Source organism: Oryctolagus cuniculus, chromosome 11 (assembly GCF_964237555.1).
Source record: "Oryctolagus cuniculus chromosome 11, mOryCun1.1, whole genome shotgun sequence".
Lineage (NCBI taxonomy): Eukaryota > Metazoa > Chordata > Mammalia > Lagomorpha > Leporidae > Oryctolagus > Oryctolagus cuniculus.
The window spans coordinates 10,097,413-10,116,247 of record NC_091442.1 but is presented as its reverse complement, the minus strand read 5'-3'; the positions used below and the strand labels follow the sequence as shown (position 1 = coordinate 10,116,247).

At 61.7% G+C, this 18,835-nt stretch overlaps 1 protein-coding gene and 1 long non-coding RNA gene across 5 annotated transcripts in view; both read left to right on the top strand.

Moving 5' to 3' along the window:
- LOC127487350 (uncharacterized) overlaps positions 1-18,835 on the top strand; it is a 1,183,652-nt gene that overhangs the window by 326,476 nt on the left and 838,341 nt on the right. The window lies entirely within an intron of this gene.
- Positions 1-18,835, top strand: part of BCAS4 (breast carcinoma amplified sequence 4) — a 57,607-nt gene that overhangs the window by 14,862 nt on the left and 23,910 nt on the right. For 2 of the 4 annotated variants that reach the window (XM_070051690.1, XM_002722695.5), the window contains exons 2-4: positions 714-785; positions 10,133-10,234; positions 18,058-18,192. In XM_070051690.1, the coding sequence (XP_069907791.1) occupies positions 714-785; positions 10,133-10,234; positions 18,058-18,192 (309 nt within the window). The remainder of the gene's footprint in view (positions 1-713; positions 786-10,132; positions 10,235-18,057; positions 18,193-18,835) is intronic. The other 2 variants (XM_017338647.3, XM_008250433.4) reach the window with 2 other exon arrangements.

The window sequence follows — 18,835 nt, the reverse complement described above, 5'->3', positions numbered from 1 at the left end:
TCTTAACAAGTGGAAAGATCTGGCAGCCCCCGGCGCACACCTCCTGATGGCTGCCGGGGGCGGGCTGTGGCAGAGCCGGGCCCTCGGGGTGACCATGACCACGCCACCCACCCATTCAATCGTCCCCAGGAGCTTCCGAGTGTCGAGTGTCGGGTGCTTAGCTCACAGAAGGTGGCCTCGAGCGAGCCGCCTCCCCAGGGGCTGTGCGTCTGGGCTGAGCGGGCACAGTCCCCAGGCCCCAGCAGGCTGCTGGGCACCCAGTCCCAGTTCCGCCAAGCACCAGACTTCTGAGTGCGTGTCATGACCAGGGGCTGCGCCTCACCTCCTGCACCCCGCTGCTCTCCCTCTCGGGGCTGCTCGGGGCAGGCCCCGTGTTTCTAAGAGCAGACTCTGACCGTTGCTCGCTGTGTGACCCTGGGCGGGTTACCTGGCCTCTCTGAGCCCCTGCTTCCTCCTCTGTGCAGTGGGGGAGGGGGACCAGGGTCACCGTGTTGCTTCCTGTTGGTATTTACTCGGCTCTTTAGAAAGAGCGATGGCGGCACCACGGCGGCTGCCAGTTTACCGCTGTGTCCGACGGGGCCGGGGGGCTTCGCAGGGGCGTTGGGAAGGAGCTGGGCACAAGCCTACCACTTGGTTCGCTTCAAGAAAAAAAAAAAAAGGGACTTTGTCTCCCTGGAAACGCTCGCTGATCTCCGGGTCTGGCTGTTTTGCAGGCAAAGGAGGTGGAGGACACCGTCGAGTCGATGCTCCTGGGGCTGGAGGAGTTCTGCAGCCTGGCCGACATGGTGAGGTTTCCCCGCCGCGGCGTCGGGCCCAGGCCACCCTGAGCCCCTTGCTCGGGTTTCCTGGGAAGCCATCTTGGTGGTGATGTTGCAACCAGAAGGAATGGGGCAGCGGCCAGCGGCAGGAGGCCGGCCACACGCTCGGACCCTCCCTCTCCCTCTCCCTCCACCCCAAGTGCTTCCTGGGGCGGCCATCTTGGGGCCGTCTCTCCCCCAGAGGAGCCAGGAGCCGGCCACGAGGTGGCAGTCTCGGGCCCGGCGCGGGGAGCCTTGCCTGGGGAAGTGAGGGCTATATATAACTTGGCTGGTGCTGCCAGCCCGCACGCTGCAAACATGGAGACGGCCAGGAAGTGGCTCCAGGCCCCTGCCGCCTGGAGGAACCAGGAGCCCAGGCCCTCGCTGGGTGTCGGTTCCCCTCCTGAGCCCCTCTGCTTTCTCCACCTCGCCTCCTGGCCCTGCGGGTTGGGTCCCATGGCCTAGGCTGGTGGAGGAAGCAGGTGGGAGACCACTCTGCAGGCCCCACAATGGCGTCTCCTCCCCGCGTCCTCTCCGGAGCTGCTATGGGTCTCGTGTCCCCAGGGTTCTTGCCAGCCAGGTGGGGAGCCCCTGGTAGCAATGATGGAATGTTCTAGAAGTGCCCAAGCTTATGAAAGGCATGACAACCTGGGTGTAAGGCTTCTGCCTGGAGGCTGGAGGGTGGAGCACTGTGTCATGACCAGGCCCTGCCTCTCCCCAGAGTGGACGCCTGTCCAGCTGGGCCCTGGGGTGTAGATTCGGGGCCCTGAGAATCAGTGTCCGGAGCCTGAGTGGCATTTGTGAGAGCCCAGGGGAGTAATGGGAGCAGACCCCGTTGTGCCGGGCGCAGATGAGGCAGCCCCTGGGCACTGGGTGACCCCTGTGCCGCTGGTAGACCTGTGCGTGCCTGCCTGGGCTGGCCTTGGGGACGCACAGTGGACAGGGGACATTCCTGAGAGGCCTGTGTGTATTTTTCTCTTGGGAGCCTGTGTTTGAGTTCGCAGGCAGGAAGGAGCGGGCCTGTCGGAGCTGGCCAGCCCTCTGTCATCACCGCACATCAGACCCCGAGCGAGGATACCCTGCCCCCTAGCCCCAGGCTGCTGGCAGAGATGGGTGTGGGGAGCAGTGGCTGTCAGGTTCACAGCTGGCTGGCAGAGGTGTTCAGTCCTGCCTGGGAGACAGGGGAGGCTTTGCAAAGCAGGTGGTGACGGATTTGGGGACTGAAGGGGGAGCAGAGAGAGTCGGGCAGATGCTGAACAGCGGAGGGACCAGCATGGCCCTGGGGCAGAGAGGCTGGGGGTTGGGCATGGCCGGCCTATGGAGAATGTTGGCCGAGGGCAGGTGGAGTGATCCAGGGACACCTTCGTGCCCAAGTGTCAGCCCGTGCTTCCGTGGGCATCGTGTGGAAGGAGCCTCTCCATCGGCCAGGACCAGGACCGGGGCAGGAAGCCTCTGGGAGAAGCAGAGGGTGGGCTCCGCCCAGCCCTGGGGACCAGCAGGGCTTCAGCTCTGTGTGGCCCCGGGGCCCGCGGCTGCCTGGAAACCTGGTGATGGTTTCTGCAGAGAGACTCTGATTTGGGGTCACAAGCCGATGGCCCTGGGCCCAGTCCTGCCTATAGATCTACTGATATTTCTGGGGGAGATGGAGACTAGGAAGTCTCTCTGCTTCTGACCCCGCTGGAAGTGGGAGAATAGAGCCACGCCACGGGGTCCCGTGTCCAAGAGTCTGTGGGTAGCAGGCTTCCTCAGGAGGCCGCCCGGTGAGCCTGTGTCACTGGAACGCACCCCGTCCCGAGGGAGGCGTCCTTGGCCATCCGAGAAGTCATCTCAGCCCCCGATGGTGAGGCTTGGCCTGCCCGGTGGTCTGTGCCCGGGTGGCCCCAGCCTGGCACCTCCTGTTCTCTTTAATAGTTAAGCATTTTGTTTTGTTTTGTTTCCTGCAGAGGGAGGGAGACAAAGCAAGTGTCTCATCTGCTGGTTCACTCCCCAGATGCCGGCGACGGCTGGGGCTGAGCCTGGAACTCAGTCCAGGGCTCCCGTGTGCGTGCGTGCCAGGGGCGCCGCTGCCTCCCAGGGAGCTGGAGTTAGGAGCCCGAGCACATGGGAAACCCAGGCGCTTCCACACGGGACACGCGTGTCTTGAGCACTAGGCCTGAAGCCCACCTCTCCCCTCCTCTTTAGGACATGCAGGCAAGGGTGGCTGGGGCTGGTACGGAGTGGGTAGCGCCGTCCCGCTGTTGCCTGCTCCCTGCTGCGGCTGCAGAGGTGCCGCCAGCTCAGGCGCGAGGCGGGGGGGCGCCAGCCCCTTCCTGTTGACCCCTGTCCTGATCTTCTGGCCCATGTACTTCTCCCCCAGCCCGTCCTGGCCCACACTCCGTCCCTGAAATCCATGGCTCACCCCGGCACCTGTTCTGCCTGTCTCTGTCATGCTGCCCCCCCACCCCGCCACCGCGGGGCCCTGCATGCACAGCGACACCTCCTGGAGCCTCTGTTGCCCCCGCTGTGGAGTGCAGACGGTGGTCCTGGTTGTGGGCTGCAGCAGAACTCTGCCACGGCTTAGAAGTGTGACAGCGCGACTTACTTTGTGGGCTAGAGCAGGGCGCGAGGGGCAGCCCGTCTGACCTATGGGCCAGCACCCTGGGTGGGGCTGTCCACTTACTGGTACCTGGGCATTGATCTGTGAGAGGTCAGAGCAGTCACACACACACACACACACACACCCATCACAGGAAGGGCGGAGCGAGTGCTGTGACACAGGTTAAGCTACAGGTCAAGCTACCCCTTGCGACGCCCGCATCCCACGTTGAGTGCCTGCGTTTGAACCCGGGCTCGATGCCTGCGAATGCCCGCCCTGGGAAGCAGGAGGTGATGGCTCAGGGACCCGGGTCTCTGCTACTGCATGGGAGATCTGATTTGAGTTTCTGGCTCCCAGCTTCAGCCTGGCCCAGCCCTGGCTGCTACGGACATTTGGGGGGGTGAACCAGCAGATAGAAGATTCCTCTCTGTCTCTTTGAAGCACACACACACACACACACACACACTGATTAGCAACATTTTAAACAGCAGTGTTAATGGGACGTGGTGCCAATCAGATAGTGCTTAGCTCTGGGAGGATGGTCATGGCTGGAGGACGCCTGAGGCCTCCTGGGCCCATGGAGGGCCCATGTGTTGGCGTGCGTGCCGTTAACGCAGACGTGAACGGATGTACAAATCATCAGGCCGTCGGCTTAAGACCTGGGCGCGTCCTTGCGTGAGATTTATGCTCTGCTGAAGGTGATGGCGGAGTGTGGTGCCTGCCGCGTACGCAATGGCCGGCAGGTGGCGGCCCCTGCGTCGCTGGTGTTGAAGCGCCCGCGACGCTGGGCGTAGAAGCTGGGTTTACAGGCTCCGTGCACACCGGTCCTGGGACTGCGTGTCTGGTTCCTCTGAGACCCCAGTGGCCTCGGGCCTACCTCCCGGTCTGCAGGGAGCAGGCTCCTACCTCACTCACATAGATGGAGACAATTTCCTGTTGGCCTGTGCCCAGCAGTTGCATTTGGCATTGCTGTGTGTTCTTGGGTCGAGTGCATTTGGCTGTCCTTCCTGGGGCCTTTGGATCACTCTGGGCAGCCACCTTTGCTGCGTGGTGTGCGGTGACCTCAGCACCGGCCACACAGACTCCCGGGCTCCGAGACCAGCTCTGGGGAGGTGGGAGCAGAGGCTGGGGAAGGGGCCCCCAAGCCCCAGGTTATAAACCCGGGTGTGCATTCATGCTGGCAGAGGCTCAGAGAGTCCTGGGCGCCGGCTGACGTCCCCTGGCTCTGCTCAGGGCGCGGCCCCAGACCTGCCAGTGCAGGTCCTGTGACGTCACCACGCCGAGCGCCTTGGGTATGAGAAGGAAATGTCACCTTCAGCCTCTTCTGTGAGAAGAAAAGTGCTCTGGGTAGCCATGGACTCCAGGTGGGGAGGCCTTAGGGAGTGGTGGGGACTGTGGCTCAACAGGGCAGCTGTCCCCAACTGCAGCTGATTGCCACGTGGGACAAGGGCTCAGTGTGGCCAGGTCGTCTTGCCTTCCAGCAGAAGCCAGGAATGTGGGTTTCTAAGGGAAACAGCCGGAATGGAGGTCTCTGCGTCTCTGACGTTGCTGCACCCAGGAGAGTGCGTGTCCAGGCCTCTGGCGTTGGCGCGGGGTGGCCGCGGGCAGACCTGGAGCGGATCCCTGTCGCGACCTGGCTCCGTTCTCTAAGCTGGCCTGCAAAGCGGCACTGAAGAGCAAGCGGTTCCGGGCTCCCAGAATCGGATCTGCTGGTTTCCTGCCCCTCTTGTGCCTGGGGCCCCCATTGAACTCAACTTTTCCCACCGTGGGGCCAAGCGGAAGCTCGGGGGTCTTTGCAGCCCACCTTCTGGGCAGGCGTGAACGTCATCAAGCCCCTGGAGGAGCGACTTCTGGCCCCGCCCACAGGCGCTGCCTGTTCTGATTCCTGGGGGCTCCAGCAAGGCGGGGCGGCCCTCCACCTTCCCCTCCACCTCCCCTCGCTGCTGGGGGTGGCTGAGACCAACCCCTGGTCCTCCCTCCCTCCTCCTGCTCTTAGAAGCTCGGGGAGGGAGAGGGTTTGTGTCTGCTGCCCGGTGTCTGACCTCGCCACGGCCTGCGTTCTCTGCTCTTTGTGTTTGCTCCTGCAGCCTTGCCCACGGACGGGCTTCTCCGTGGAAACCCTGCCTGGGGAGGAGGGGAGGGTGTCGAGGACTTGCCCTACCGCTGCCGACGCGTGTGCTTGGGTCATCTTCCGCAGGCTCCAGGGTGCACCGGTGGGAAGCCGGACTCAAACCAGCCCTCAGATGCGGGCTGTGGGCGTCACAGGTGATGGCTTAGCCCGCAGCTACACGGCTGCTGACACTGAGAGACGCTGTCGATCCAGACCCAACCGTTTGCAATTCTAAGCCACGTTCTCATGTTTGCTTCGGGGGACAGTGGCAAAGGTCATTCAGAGAGCTCCCGTTCACCCCAACCCTGATGTCCCATGGTGCCTTCCTCCAGTGGCTACACCTGCACACAGGGCCTGCCTGGGGGCGGCGGGCTAAGCTGCCAGCTGCAACACCAGCGTCCCACGTTGGAGTGCTGGTTCAAGTCCCTGCTGCTCCATTTCCAATGCAGGTGCCTGCTGATGCTCCTGCCAAAGCAGCAGAAGATGGCCCACGTGCTTGGCCCTGCCCTGACCCAGCCCCCGCCATTGTGGCCATTTGGGGAGTGAACCAAAGCATGGAAGATGTCCGTCCCTCCCTCCCTCCCCCTCCCTCCCTCCCTCCCTCCCTGCCCCCTCTCTGCGTCTCTCCCTGTCACTCTGAATTTCAAATTAAAAAATCTTTAAATCGAAGCCCAGCCTGGGACATGGCTGCCCACTCCACTCTGCCCTGCTGGCCCGAGGTCTGGCCCAGGATGTCGCGTGGCAGAGCGGTCTCTCCTTGCTTTTTGGACCCTCCTGGCTTTCCCTGGCCTTGGGGGCCTGATCAGGTGTTTGCAGAAGGCCCGGGACTTGGCTTTATCTGCTGTCTTCCCGTGGTTAGACCGGAGGTGGGCGCCGTCTCCCATCCCACCCGGGCACCCGGCGCGGTGCTGTTTGCCCTTCCAGTCCTCTGCTTGCTCACTCTGCTTCCAGGTGGCCGCAGTGCCTGCCGGGCCATCCGGGCTGCGTGGGTGGCAGCAACTCTGCCTTTGGGGAGGACCGGGCAGGTCTGTCCAGAGCCGTCACGGTGCTTTCCTCGTGGCTGAATCCTCGCCCTGGAACCAGGGGTACGGGCGGCTGGCGGACTCACCTAGTGCTTGGGGTTCACCGTCCAGTCCTGACTCCGCTTCTGGCATTGTCCTAGCTCAGCCCCGCCCCCTCGGCCAGCGCAGCCCCGCCCCTCGGCCAGGCTGGTGCTCCTGTTTTTTCACGCGCCCACATCTTATTAAATATATATTAGCATATATAATGCATTACGTAATATTAAGAGTAACAGTAATTGTTAGTGTGTATTTTATTTGACAAGGAGTGATGCACAGGTCATCCCCCAGTCCTCAGGGTCGGCAATGGGTGGGCCGGGCCAAAGCCAGGAGCTGGGAGCTCCGCCCAGGTCGCGCATGTGGGCGGCAGGAACCCAAGGACTGGAGCCCTCGCCATGGCCCCGGGGTCTGCGTGAGCGCAGAGCTGCAGCCAGGAGTGGAGCTGGGCGCTGCGCCCGGCCCTGCAGTGCACGACGCGGGCGTCTGCTCGCTCCATTGACCTTCGTAGTTGCTCTCTGCGTTCTGGTCTCCTCAGATGCCCGGTGCTCACTGTGCATCTTCTGTCCCGGCCCTAAGATCCACCATTTCTCCTGGGAGCCCCACTTGTATGTCCATGTTGGAAGTTGAGCCCCGTTAAAGCCCCTGAGGTTGCGTGGGCCCATGAGGCTCATCTGGACCACGTTCAGGCAGAGAGTCTCACTCGACCCCGCGGCGGTCTTGTGCAAGAAGCACTGGTTGCACGTCCATTTCACAGATGAGGAAGCTGAGGTCCAGCACCGGCCTGGGGTCCTGGTGGGGGGTGGGGCAGGACGTGACCACGAGAGCCAGGTGCCGGTGCCACCATCTCAGGGTCTGCCTCTTACCTCATGGCATCAGGGCATGAGATTGGAGTGTTGCTGGGGACGTGGGGCTCGGAGCCAGGTGCCCCAGGTGAGGGCAGCGCCATGACCACAGGCGGCCGGAGGGGAGGGGGCTGTGAACAGCGAGGTGGACGTGGAGGTGTGCAGGGCAGTGGGGGGAGGGTCCTGAGACAGCCTGCGGGGGAGGGTCCGGGGCCCGTCCTGAGTGCAGAGGGGCGGGCTGGGTTTCATGAAAATCACAGGAATGTAAGAGCTTGGGGCAGAATTGAGGGAAACAAACAGCTCACCAAGAAGTTTTTTTTTTTTTTTTAAAGATTTATTTATTTATCTGAAAGGCGGAGCTACAGAGAGGCAGAGGCGGGGAAGGGGGAGAGAGGGAGAGAGGTCTTCCATCCGCTGGTTCACTCCCCAGGTGGCTGCAACGGCCGGAGCTGTGCCGATCTGAAGCCAGGAGCTTCTTCTGGGTCTCCCACGCGGGTGCAGGCTTGGGCCATCCTCTACTGCTTTCCCGGGCCACAGCAGAGAGCTGGACCGGAAGTGGAGCAGCCAGGACTTGAACCGGCACCCATATGGGATGAGGTAGTGCAAGTGGAGGCCTTACCTGCTGCGCCACAGCACTGGCCATGCTTTTTGTTTTTTGTTTTTAAGATTTTGTTTATTTGAGAGGCAGCATCACTGAGGGAAGGAGAGACAAAGGTCACCCATCCGCTGGTTTACTCCTCAAATGGCCACAACGGCTGGGGCTGAGCTGGGAGCTACATCTGAGTCTCCCACGCGGGTGCAGGGGCCCAAGGACTTGGGCCGTCTTCTACTGCTTTCCCAGGCCACAGCAGAGAGCTGGATGGGAAGTGGAGCAGCCGGGACTTGAACCGGCGCCCATATGGGATGCTGGCACCACAGGTGGAGGATTAACCTGTACCCCAGTGCCGACCTCCACAAAAAGTGTTTTTAAGTGGCAATTGTAGGGGCACATGTTCGGTGCCGCAGCCAGGATTCCACTTAGGGCGCCTGCATCCCGCATGCGGTGCCTGGTCGAGTCCCGGCTCTGCTTCTCATCCAGCTCCCAGCTAATGCAGACGCTGGGAGGCAGCGGTGATGGCTCAGTGGTTGGGTCCCTGCCACACACGTGGGAGACCTGGATGGAGTTCCTGGGTCCCAGTGGTGACCTGGCCCAGCCTCTCATGTTGGGGGCGTTTAGGGGAGTGGACCGGCAAATGAAAGATCTTTGACTGTCTCTGTCTTCGAAATAAAATTCAAAAGTAAAAATTGGTACCCAGTTGTCACTCCGTTAGTTATCTGTTGCTGCATAATAAGGTATGCCAGTGAGGGGAGTAAAATGACGATGTGTGTCATCTGAGTGTTGCCATGGGCTGGGAGTGAGGGTCCCCTGGGTCAGAGGGTCGGCTGGGGCCTGCCTGGGGCGGGGTCCGGTCGGAGGCAGCAGTTACTTTGTGGGGGGAGGATGGACTGACGGCCCCAGATCCTTGCTGGCTGCTGTCTGGCTCCACCCCCAGCCCTTGCCACGGGGGTCTCTGCAGTGTGGCTGCCTGTCCTCTTGGAGTCAGTGACGAGAGAGAGAGAGAGGAGAGGGCCAGGGAGAGCCAGCACTGGGTGGAGCAACAGCCACTAGTGCAGTACTGGAGTCTCAGAAGTGACACCTGTCACTCGGGCCGGCGCCGCCTCCATGGGAGTGAGTTACCAGGTCTGGCCATGGCCGGGGGGAGGGGGATGCATCACGGTGTGGTGGGGATCAGCCGGAAGGAGCTGCCTGCCCAGCTGTGCAAAAAACTGTGCCCCTGCCAACGCCACGGCACCTGCGCACCAGGTGCGCTGCATGTCAGATCACGCCCCGCCCAGCGCCGCCAAGCGTTCCTCCTCGCGGCAGTGCAGGGAGGCCTGGTTGCACCCCTGTCCAGATAAGCAGAGGGGGCTGGGGGCGCAGAGACTCGCTGAGGGTCACCCAGCTTGTGATGGGTAGAACTAAATGCCAGCTCGAGCTCGGGTGCTGAGAGCAGCCGCTGGTGTTTCTCTAATTGGCCCCAGAACCCCGTACCGCAGTGTCGCCTGGGAGCCTTGGCCGAGAACCAGGTTTGCTTGCAGACTGGAGCCGAGGAGGCAGGGCCTGGGAACCAGCATTTGAGGCTCACCCGTGAGAGTTAGGCTTGGGCCTCGGGCTCTGGAGGGCGTGGGGGTGTCGGGGTGTCTGAAGTGGGGGTCGAGGGAAGGGTGCTGCTTCCTGGAGTTCACGGTCACCGCTGGGGTCCTGGAAGCAGAAGAGGTGGAGAACGAGATGAGACGGTGCAGGGCCGGGCTTGGCATGGCGCCTGCGCGTCGGGAACCCTTGACACGTGAAAGCTGTGACTTTCATTAACGTTATTAATGAGCATTAATGATAATTAGCAACTCGTTAATATTCCAGTGCAGCGGAAGATGGGCTTAGTGCAACACCGCTTCAGGGAAGAGGTTTGGATTGTTGCCGTCGGCTGCTTCGGTGGCTTGGAAAGACGCCGTCTAATGGGGGACGCGTGTTGCTGTGCGTTGGGGGGGACGCGATCCATTTGGGCGCAGTGAGCCATGTTTGGGTCTGCTCCCCAGGGGCTCCCGCCTGGGACTCCGGGGCGCTCCTGGCCCCTCCTAGTGCCTCGGCCGTCAGCAGGGTCTGCTCGGGCCCCCAGGTGGGCAGGGCCCTGGGGATGTGGTGCAGGGCCTGACCAGCGCTTTGTCCCCTGCAGATCAGGAGCGACACCTCACAGATCCTGGAGGAAAACATCCCGCTGCTTAAGGCCAAAGTGACGGAGATGCGTGGCATCTACGCCAAGGTGGACCAGCTGGAGGTGGGTCCAGGGTGGCGCGGGCCCTCGGTGGGAGCCCGGTCTGGGCCTCACGCCCTGGCGGGCCGCCGGGCTGACCCGTGCGGGGGCGGGCCTGGGCGTGGGGGGCGGTGGGGGAAGCAGGTCGGGGTCAAGTGGTTTTTATTTTTTTTAAGATGATGAATAAGAATTTGTTTCCAACACTTGAAAATCAGGCTCCTTTACATAAAAAAAAAAATCCAAACTTGAAGCTTTTGAAATTTCACAAGCTTTGGGGCTGGCACTGAGGTGTAGTGGGTAGAGCCATCGCTCATGAAGCCCCCTGGTTAGAGTCCCGGCTGCTCCACTTCTGATCCACCGCCCTGCTAATGGGCTGGGAAACAGTGGAAGACGGCCCAAGTATGTGGGCGGCCTGGAGGGAGCTCCTGGCTTCAACCTGGCCCAGCCGTGGTTGTTACGGCCATTTGCGGGCTGAACCGGCAGGTGGAAGACTCCTCTCTGTCTCTCCATTGCTCCGTAGCTCTGACTTACTGATAAATAAATTGGTTGTTTAAAAGATTTTCAAAGCATTGACAGCCCTGGGCTGGTATTTCTTTAAACACTTTAGTCTGTTTAAAGACACACAGCTCAAGTACATGGTTCAGAGAATGTTTACCTGTTTCAACACCCGCGTGAGGATGGCTCGGATTGAGAGCTTCTCTGACCCTGGGGCACTCCCTCAATAGACAGAGCCACCATCAGCTGCCCCCAGGAGGCACCTGAGCTCCGGCTGGCGTCGTGGCCCAGGCAGGGCCGGCATCCCATAGGGCACTGGCTTGAATCCTGCTCTGTTTCCTCTCCAGCTCCCTGCTAATGGCCTGGGAAAGCAGCAGAAGATGGCCCAGGTACCTGGGCCCACACCCATGTGGAGACCCGGATGGAGCTCCAGGCCCTGGCTTTGGCTTGGCCCAGCCTTGGCCGTTGTGGCCGTTTGGGGAGTGAACCAGAAGGTGGGAGATTCTCTCCTTGCCCTGACTCTGTGTGTGTATGTCACCCCCTCCCGCCTTCCAGATAAATGTCTTTTTTTAAAAAAGGTATATTTAAAAAGGGTATGCCTTTCTCTCTCTCTCTCTCACTGTCTAACTCTGCCTGTCCAAAAAAAAAAAAAAAAAAAAAAAGGTATATATTTGTGTATTTGAAAGGCAGAGAGAGAGAGAGGTCTTCCATCTGCTGGTTCACTCCCCAAATGGCTGCAGTGGCTGGAGCTGATCTAGTCAAGCCAGGGCCTTCTTCCAGGTCTCCCACATGGGTGCAGGGGTCCAAGGACTTGGGCCATCTTCTGCTTTCCCAGGGCATTAGCAGGGATGGATCAGAAGTGGAGCAGCCAGGCCTTGAACTGGCATCCATATGGGAATGCCGGCATCACAGGCAATGGCGTTACCTGCTGCGCCATGATGCCAGCTCCCAGATAAATAAATCATATAAAAAAATCCCCTGGCTCTCCAGCCTACCACACTCCCCACCATGCCTTGTTGCCTCCCTGATGACGTATTTCACCCTGGCCGCTGAGATGAGATGCACAGCACCTCCTGTTGTCCTTGCTACACGGAAAGGCCAGTGTCCTGGCTGTCCTTGTCCCCCCCCCCCCCAGGCAGGAGCCTGAGTCACAGTGGGAGAGATGTGATTCCTGGGGCCTTGGCTTGGGCTCGCACGGTGAGGCAGCAAACAGGGCCGCACAGCGTCAGCGGAGAATTAACATTCTAGTTGCCGAGAGCGAGGCCCGGATGGAGCCAGAGCCTTGCCCTTGGATTAGCTGATTCATTGGAATTTTATTGCATGAACTGGAAAAGGGGGAGAAGCCGAGGACACACGGCCTGGGTGCTGCCCCGCCAGGCTGCCGCGGCTCCCGTCCTAACGTGTGGTCCTCGGACACCTCTTGAGGGCCTACTGTGTGGCCCCACGGGGCTGTCAAGGGGGCGCGGCAGAGAGGCCGGGGCCGCGTTCCTGCCGGCAGTGGTGGCGTTCTGTCGCCGCTGCACAAATGACCACAGGCTCAGTGGCTGCAAACCACATGCAATGATTCTTGTCTATCACTGGAGGTGCCATGCGAGGCCACCGTGGGGATGTTGGCAGGGCTGTTGTCGGCTCTGGGCGAGAGCCTGTCTCTTGGCCTTGTCCCCCTTCGGAGAGGCCGCCTGCCTTCTCAGCTCCCCGTCCCCTTCCCATCGCTCCCGATGCTGACCCCGCCCCCTCTCCGGACCCCCGTGAGTCCATCGGATCCCCCGGGCAGGCAGGCAGAGTCTCCCACCTCCAGCTCCCTAACCGAATGCCGTAGCCACCTCCCGTAGCCGAGTGAGGCGACACGCTTGCGTGTCTCGGCTCTGGGGTGTGAACGTCTCTGCTGAGCAGTCACCGTGGCGCGCGCCCTGGAGGACGCATGGCTGTGGCTGCGGCGGGCTCCGAGGTGGCAGGGTCTTGGGTCGTGGGACGATTCTGGGTGGCCAGATTCCAGGAGCAGAGAGGATGTGACCCGAGGCAGGCTGGGGAGAGCGGCAGCAGGAACTCGGTCATCTCAGTCTTGCTGGCCAAGGTCATGTGTGGGCCTTGATCCCGAGGGCCAGGAAGGCGGTGCTGCCCAGTGGGTAGGGGCCGTTGTGGGGCGTCCAGTGTGCTGTAGGGGGCAGGGCTGACCACTGGCTGCCACCTTTCGGTTGTCTGTCAACCCCCTCCCCTGCTGCTCCCCAGGTGTCTCCCCCTAGGCTCTCTGCCTCCCAGTCCTGTGGCCCAGGTTCGAATCCTGGTGCAGCCTTTTCTCTGTGTGACCCCTGCCAGAGCCAATGCTGGGGTTACAGGAGTGAGGGTCTTGCACGGCATCCCAATGGCAGTCGACAAACGTTGGTTGAATTCTGGGCTCCCCTGGGATGGGGGCTGGGAACACCCCCAAGGGGGAGCATGGGACGAGGCAGAAGGTGCAGGAGGCAGCCTGAGAAGAAAGGACTGAGATGTGTGCGGTGGCCTGGGGCAGAAAAGCTCTCCCGAAGGCCCCTCGGGCACTGGGAGCAGGTGCGGAGCTCAGGGCCCAGGGCCTGGGATGAGGGGGCTGCATACAGGGTCACGTCGTGGGGCTGAGACCACGTCCTGAGAAGCACAAGACCCATCCAAGGAGTCGTGGATGCTGTTCCCTCCCCGGCCCCCAAAGTCCACCTTGGTGACAGCGGTCCCTTTATCCACGCTGTCACATTCCGTGGCTTCAAGCCTGGCAGTTACGCATGGTCCAAAAACAGGAAACAGCGAAACAGCTGAGGTTGGGTGGCTTTGTCAGGAAAGAGGTTTACTTAGCCCACGGTGGTGGAGGCCAAGGACCTGCACCTGCCAGCGACCTTCTTGCTGGCAGAATCCCCGGGAGGCACAGGGCGTCCCATGGAGGGAGCCACGGATAACACGTGTGTCTCCGGTGTAGTCTTTTTTCATTTTGTTAGAGGTGGCTAGAGATCTTCCACCTGCAGGTCCACTCCCCAGATGCCCAAGAGCCTGGGTGGGACCAGGAGCTGGGAACTCCATCCGGGTCTTCCCTGGGGGTGGCAGGAGCCCAAGTTCTTGAGCTGTCGCCTGCTGCCTCCCAGGCGGGTTAACAGGGAGCTGGGTCAGGAGCAGAGGAGCCAGGACAAATCGGGCACTTTGATGTGGGATGCTGTGCCAAGCCCCGCCCCCCTCCCTCTTTTTTTTTTTTTTTTTCTGACAGGCAGACTGGACAGTGAGAGAGACAGAGAGAAAGATCTTCCTTTGCCGTTGGTTCACCCTCCAATGGCCGCTGTTGTCGGCGTGCTGCGGCCGGTGCACCCCGCTGATCCAATGGCAGGAGCCAGGTGCTTCTCCTGGTCTCCCATGGGGTGCAGGGCCCAAGCACTTGGGCCATCCTCCACTGCACTCCCTGGCCACAGCAGAGAGCTGGCCTGGAAGAGGGGCAACCGGGACAGAATCTGGTGCCCCGACCAGGACTAGAACCCGGTGTGCCGGCGCCACAAGGCAGAGGATTAGCCTAGTGAGCCACGGTGCCAGCCTCCCTCTCCCTCTTCTTACAAAGCCCGGATTCAGCCTTGGGGGCTCCGCCCTGACTCCCTTCAAACTCCTCGCCTCCCAGGAGCCCCACAGGCAGATCGGGGTCCCTCGGAAACTCTCGGCGGCGATTACATTTCAGACAGGAAGCCGTGCGGGCATCCCTAACCGTGGCCCAGCCACAGCCCTCCCTCTGTTAATGCAACCTGGGGGAGCTGCGTTCCTCCCCTAGCCGGGGGCTCCCAGGGCCCTGCACCTAAGCCCTCGCTTCCGTCCCTCAAGGCAGGGCCCAAGGTGTAAGCCACTGTGGCTGGGCTGGAGATTCGCCCGCGGTCACCCAGGCCGGAAGGGAGAGCAGGCCGCAGGGTGTACACGCCCCGCGCTGGGCGTCGGCCCCCTTTCTGGACAGCCCGGAGGCCTTGGGCAGAGGGTTTACTTCCCAGGACTCACAGACGAGCCTGCAATCCGCCGCCCCAACCGGATTACAAATCGGGTGTATTTGCCGTGAAATTTTCAAAAATCGCCACCCTTCCCTCGCCAGCCTCAGGGCGGCTAAGCTGAGCCGGCCACCACCCTCTGGCCGTCCCTGGCCGTCCCCTGCCACCCGGCCCTGAGCTGGGGCTGTGGGCCTGGCCCGGTGTTGGCTGTTACCGGCTGCAGCTTGGCTGGGCTGCCAGGCGGGCTGGGACGCGGCGGGCGCACTCCCTGTGCACCCACCACGCGGCCCTTCCAGAGCGAGCATAAAATTGGAATCGGCTGCAGAAAAGGGAGCTCAGGCCATCGTCTCTGGCACAGGCCGGGCCAGGCCTCGGTGCCCTGGGCCAGGGAACAGTTTGCCGGGCCGTGTGTCCCCCACCCCCACCACACAGCAGCCCAGGGAGCCACAGCGCAGCCGGTCCCGCCGTTGTGAATTCAGCCTGTGTCTTTTTGCTCAAGATGCGTTCACTCATTCACTCGCCCGTTCTCCCGTGTGCGCGTGCGGGCAGCCACTGCCCAGACAGACCCCTTCCTTGCACCAGGGCCCTGGCCTGTGAACCAGGTGCAGCGAGGGCCGTGGGGGCCAGGAAACTGGGGGCGCCACAGTGACCCGGGCTTGGTTAGGGCATCTCAGAGGAGGAGACAGTTGACCCAGGGTCTGAGAGATGAGCATGGCTGCCCCATCAAGCATGGCAGAGGATGCTGGAGGCACCGGAGGGCGGGTGCCGAGGCCCTGTGTTGAGTGAGGGCCAGGGAGCGTGTGGGTTGCAGAGGTGCGGGCAGGGCCGGGTGGAGGGAGGCCCCAGGGGGGCCGGGGGACACAGAGGGCGGGCCTCAGGGGCCTGCGTGCCAGACGTCCTCCTACCCATCCCCTGTGGGAGAACTCCTCCTCCCACTGCCGCGGGGAGGGAGGCCGGCGGAGGCGGTGCCTGTCAGGTGCGGCGCTGTGGTCGCCACTTGCAGGGGCCTCAGCTGTGTGCTGACAAGAGGCACCCACCGGAGGCTGCTGGGCTGAATTTTCCTGGGCCTGCACGGTATTTTTTTAAATAATTATTTATTTGAGGCTGGCACCACGGCTCACTAGGCTAATCCTCCGCCTGCGGCGCCAGCACCCTGGGTTCTAGTCCCGGTTGCTCCTCTTCCAGTCCAGCTCTGTGCTGTGGCCCGGGAAGGCAGTGGAGGATGGCCCAGGTGCTTGGGCCCTGCACCTGCATGGGAGACCAGGAGGAAGCTCCTGGCTTCGGATTGGCGCGGCACCAGCCGTTGTGGCCATTTTGGGGGTGAACCAACAGAAAAGGAAGACCTTTCTCTCTGTCTCTCTCTCACAGTCTAACTCTGCCTGTCAAATTAAAAATTATTTACTCGAGAGGCATAGTTAGAGAGACAAGATCATCCATCCGCTGGTTCACTCCCCATATGGCCTCAACAGTCAGAGCTGCGCCAGTCCAAAGCCAGGAGCTTCTTCCGGGTCTCCCATGTGGGAGCAGAGGCCCAAACACCTGGGCCATCTTCCGCTGCTTTTCCCAGTCCATTAGCAGGGAGCTGGGTTGGAAGTGGAGCAGCCAGGACTTGAACCAGCACCCATATGTGATGCTGGCACTGCAGGTGAATGCTTAACCTGCTACGCCATGGTGCCAGTCCCCTTTTCTTTGTTTTTAAAGTGATAGAGACTGACAGTGAGCTGCTTTTTTTTTTTTTTTTTTTTTTTTGACAGGTAGAGTGGACAGTGAGAGAGAGAGACAGAGAGAAAGGTCTTCCTTTGCCGTTGGTTCACCCTCCAATGGCCGCCGCGGCCGGCGCGCTGCGGCCGGCGCACCGCGCTGATCCGATGGCAGGAGCCAGGTGCTTCTCCTGGTCTCCCATGGGGTGCAGGGCCCAAGCACTTGGGCCATCCTCCACTGCACTCCCGGGCCACAGCAGAGAGCTGGCCTGGAAGAGGGGCAACCGGGACAGAATCTGGCGCCCCGACCGGGACTAGAATCTGGTGTGCCGGCGCCGCTAGGCGGAGGATTAGCCTAGTGAGCCGCGGCGCCGGCCGACAGCGAGCTCTTAACAGGTGCTAAGCGTGTTATGATGGGTCCCTGCCGTTCAGGCGCTTGGCCCAGCCCTGGCTGTTAGGGGTGTTTGGCGAGTTATTTAGCAAGTTTGGTGGTGATATCCCATTTTACAGATAAGAAAACAGGCCAGTAGAAAACCTGCACACACACACGCACACACACACACACACACGCACACACACCAGTACGTGGTAGTGTCACCAGAGGAAAGGCCGTGGAAGCTGTAGGGTTCTTGTCTTCACACAAGAAAGAATTCAGGCGTGAGACAGAGCGGAGTGATGCAGCTTTATTGGGGACAGGGCGTCCGTCAGAACAGAAGGGACAGAGAGAGCGCCCAGTCGCTCGGACGGGGGAGAGCGGGGTTACACCTGGCAGGCGGGCGGCGGGCGGGCGGCTCGGCAGAGGGCAGAGGGCTGAGCGCGCGGTCTGTTTGGACTCCCGGTTTTTAGGGAGTCTGTTTACCCACCTCCCCTCTCCTCCAGGACAAAGGATGAGGAGTCCTGGCAGAGGGGTTTGGTGGGAGAAAATTAGCAAATTCCCCCCCAGATTTGCTGGGGCCGGGCAGAGCAGAGGGGCTTCCCTTAGGGCGTCTGTGAAGGTTTTATTGCCCCAGTCATCAGGTCAGGGAACCCATCTGGTCCTGAGGGGAGAGTCTCCTGGGAGCTTCACACACTCACACACGCACACACGCACACTCACATGCACATACACGCGCGTGCACACACACATGCATGCACACACACATGCGCGCGCACACACGCATGCACACACGCACACACACGGAATTTCTGGCTTCCTACCTAACAGTAGGACCTGGATTCTCACCCAGAGATGTGGGCTCCAGGTTTCTTTGTTTAAATTGGAAGCTGAGCAGCCCCCTGGGGCCTGGACGCGGCATTCCCACCCACCTCGGTCCCCACCTCAGTCCCCACCAAGCCCCTCCACCTGCTTGTTTATGGAAAGCGAGCGTGGGGTGATTTCTAAAGACTCTGTTTTCAGTACAGAGAGCTTGGAGCCATGGTGGGGGTGCCTGGGGTCCCTCTGCCGCTTCCTGGCTGTGTGGCCCTGGGCTGGTCACTCAACCTCTCTGAGCCTTGAGTGTTCTCTTCTTAAAGAGTGAGGGGCTCGGCCAGGCCATCCCTGGGAGCTGGGACTGTGAACAGGAGGGTTGGCTGGGCCAAGGGGCACCCGCGGAGTGGGGTGCGGGGTGGGCGGCAGCAGCAGGACGGTGCCCCGACCGTGGCGCGGGTGGTCTCACGTCCTATGTGTCTCTGCCAGGCCTTTGTCAAGATGGTCGGGCACCACGTCGCCTTCCTGGAGGCCCACGTGCTTCAGGCCGAGCGGGACCACGGGGCCTTCCCCCAGGCCCTGCGGAGGTGGCTGGGCGCCGCGGGGCTCCCCTCCTTCAGAAACGTGAGTATGCAGCCCCCCAAGGGGTGGGCCTCTCCCCAGCCCTGCCCCAGCCCCGCCCCAGGCCCCAGCCTCTGGAGAAGCAGCAGTGGGGGCAGGGCACCGTGGGCGGAGCCAGCTGCCCGGCTTGGAGGGGGCCGGCAGCCAGGGCCTCCCCGCCTTGCACACGCATCTCTTCCGGCCCTGTGCTTCACAGCCGCCGCGCTGTGACTGTTCATACTCATCCCCCACTCATTGAGCACCTACTGTTTGCCAAAGTCCATGGTCCCTCGGGGTTACACCCTCCCGTCCCATCCTCGCATACCTAAGCACCCTGGCCAGGGTCTCGGCCAGGTCCTTGTGGCCTGAGTCAGCCTCCAGCTGACCAGAGGAGCCGGGCAGGTGGAGCTGGCGTCCGGGCTGCTCGCGACCCTCTGTGGCCGGCAGAGGCCTCTCCTTCCCACGTCTCCTCTGCTCTCTGGGGGTCCCCCCATGCCTCCCCACCTCACCCCAGGGACCGCTGTGTCCCTTTTGGTGATGGAAAACGGAGGCCACGTGGAGCCTACACTGGAGACCTGTGTTGTTTAGGGTGCACCTGTCTCCCAGCTCTGACCTGCCGATCCCCGTGTCCCAGGGACCTTGGGCACTGTCTGAGGCCATTTTGGCT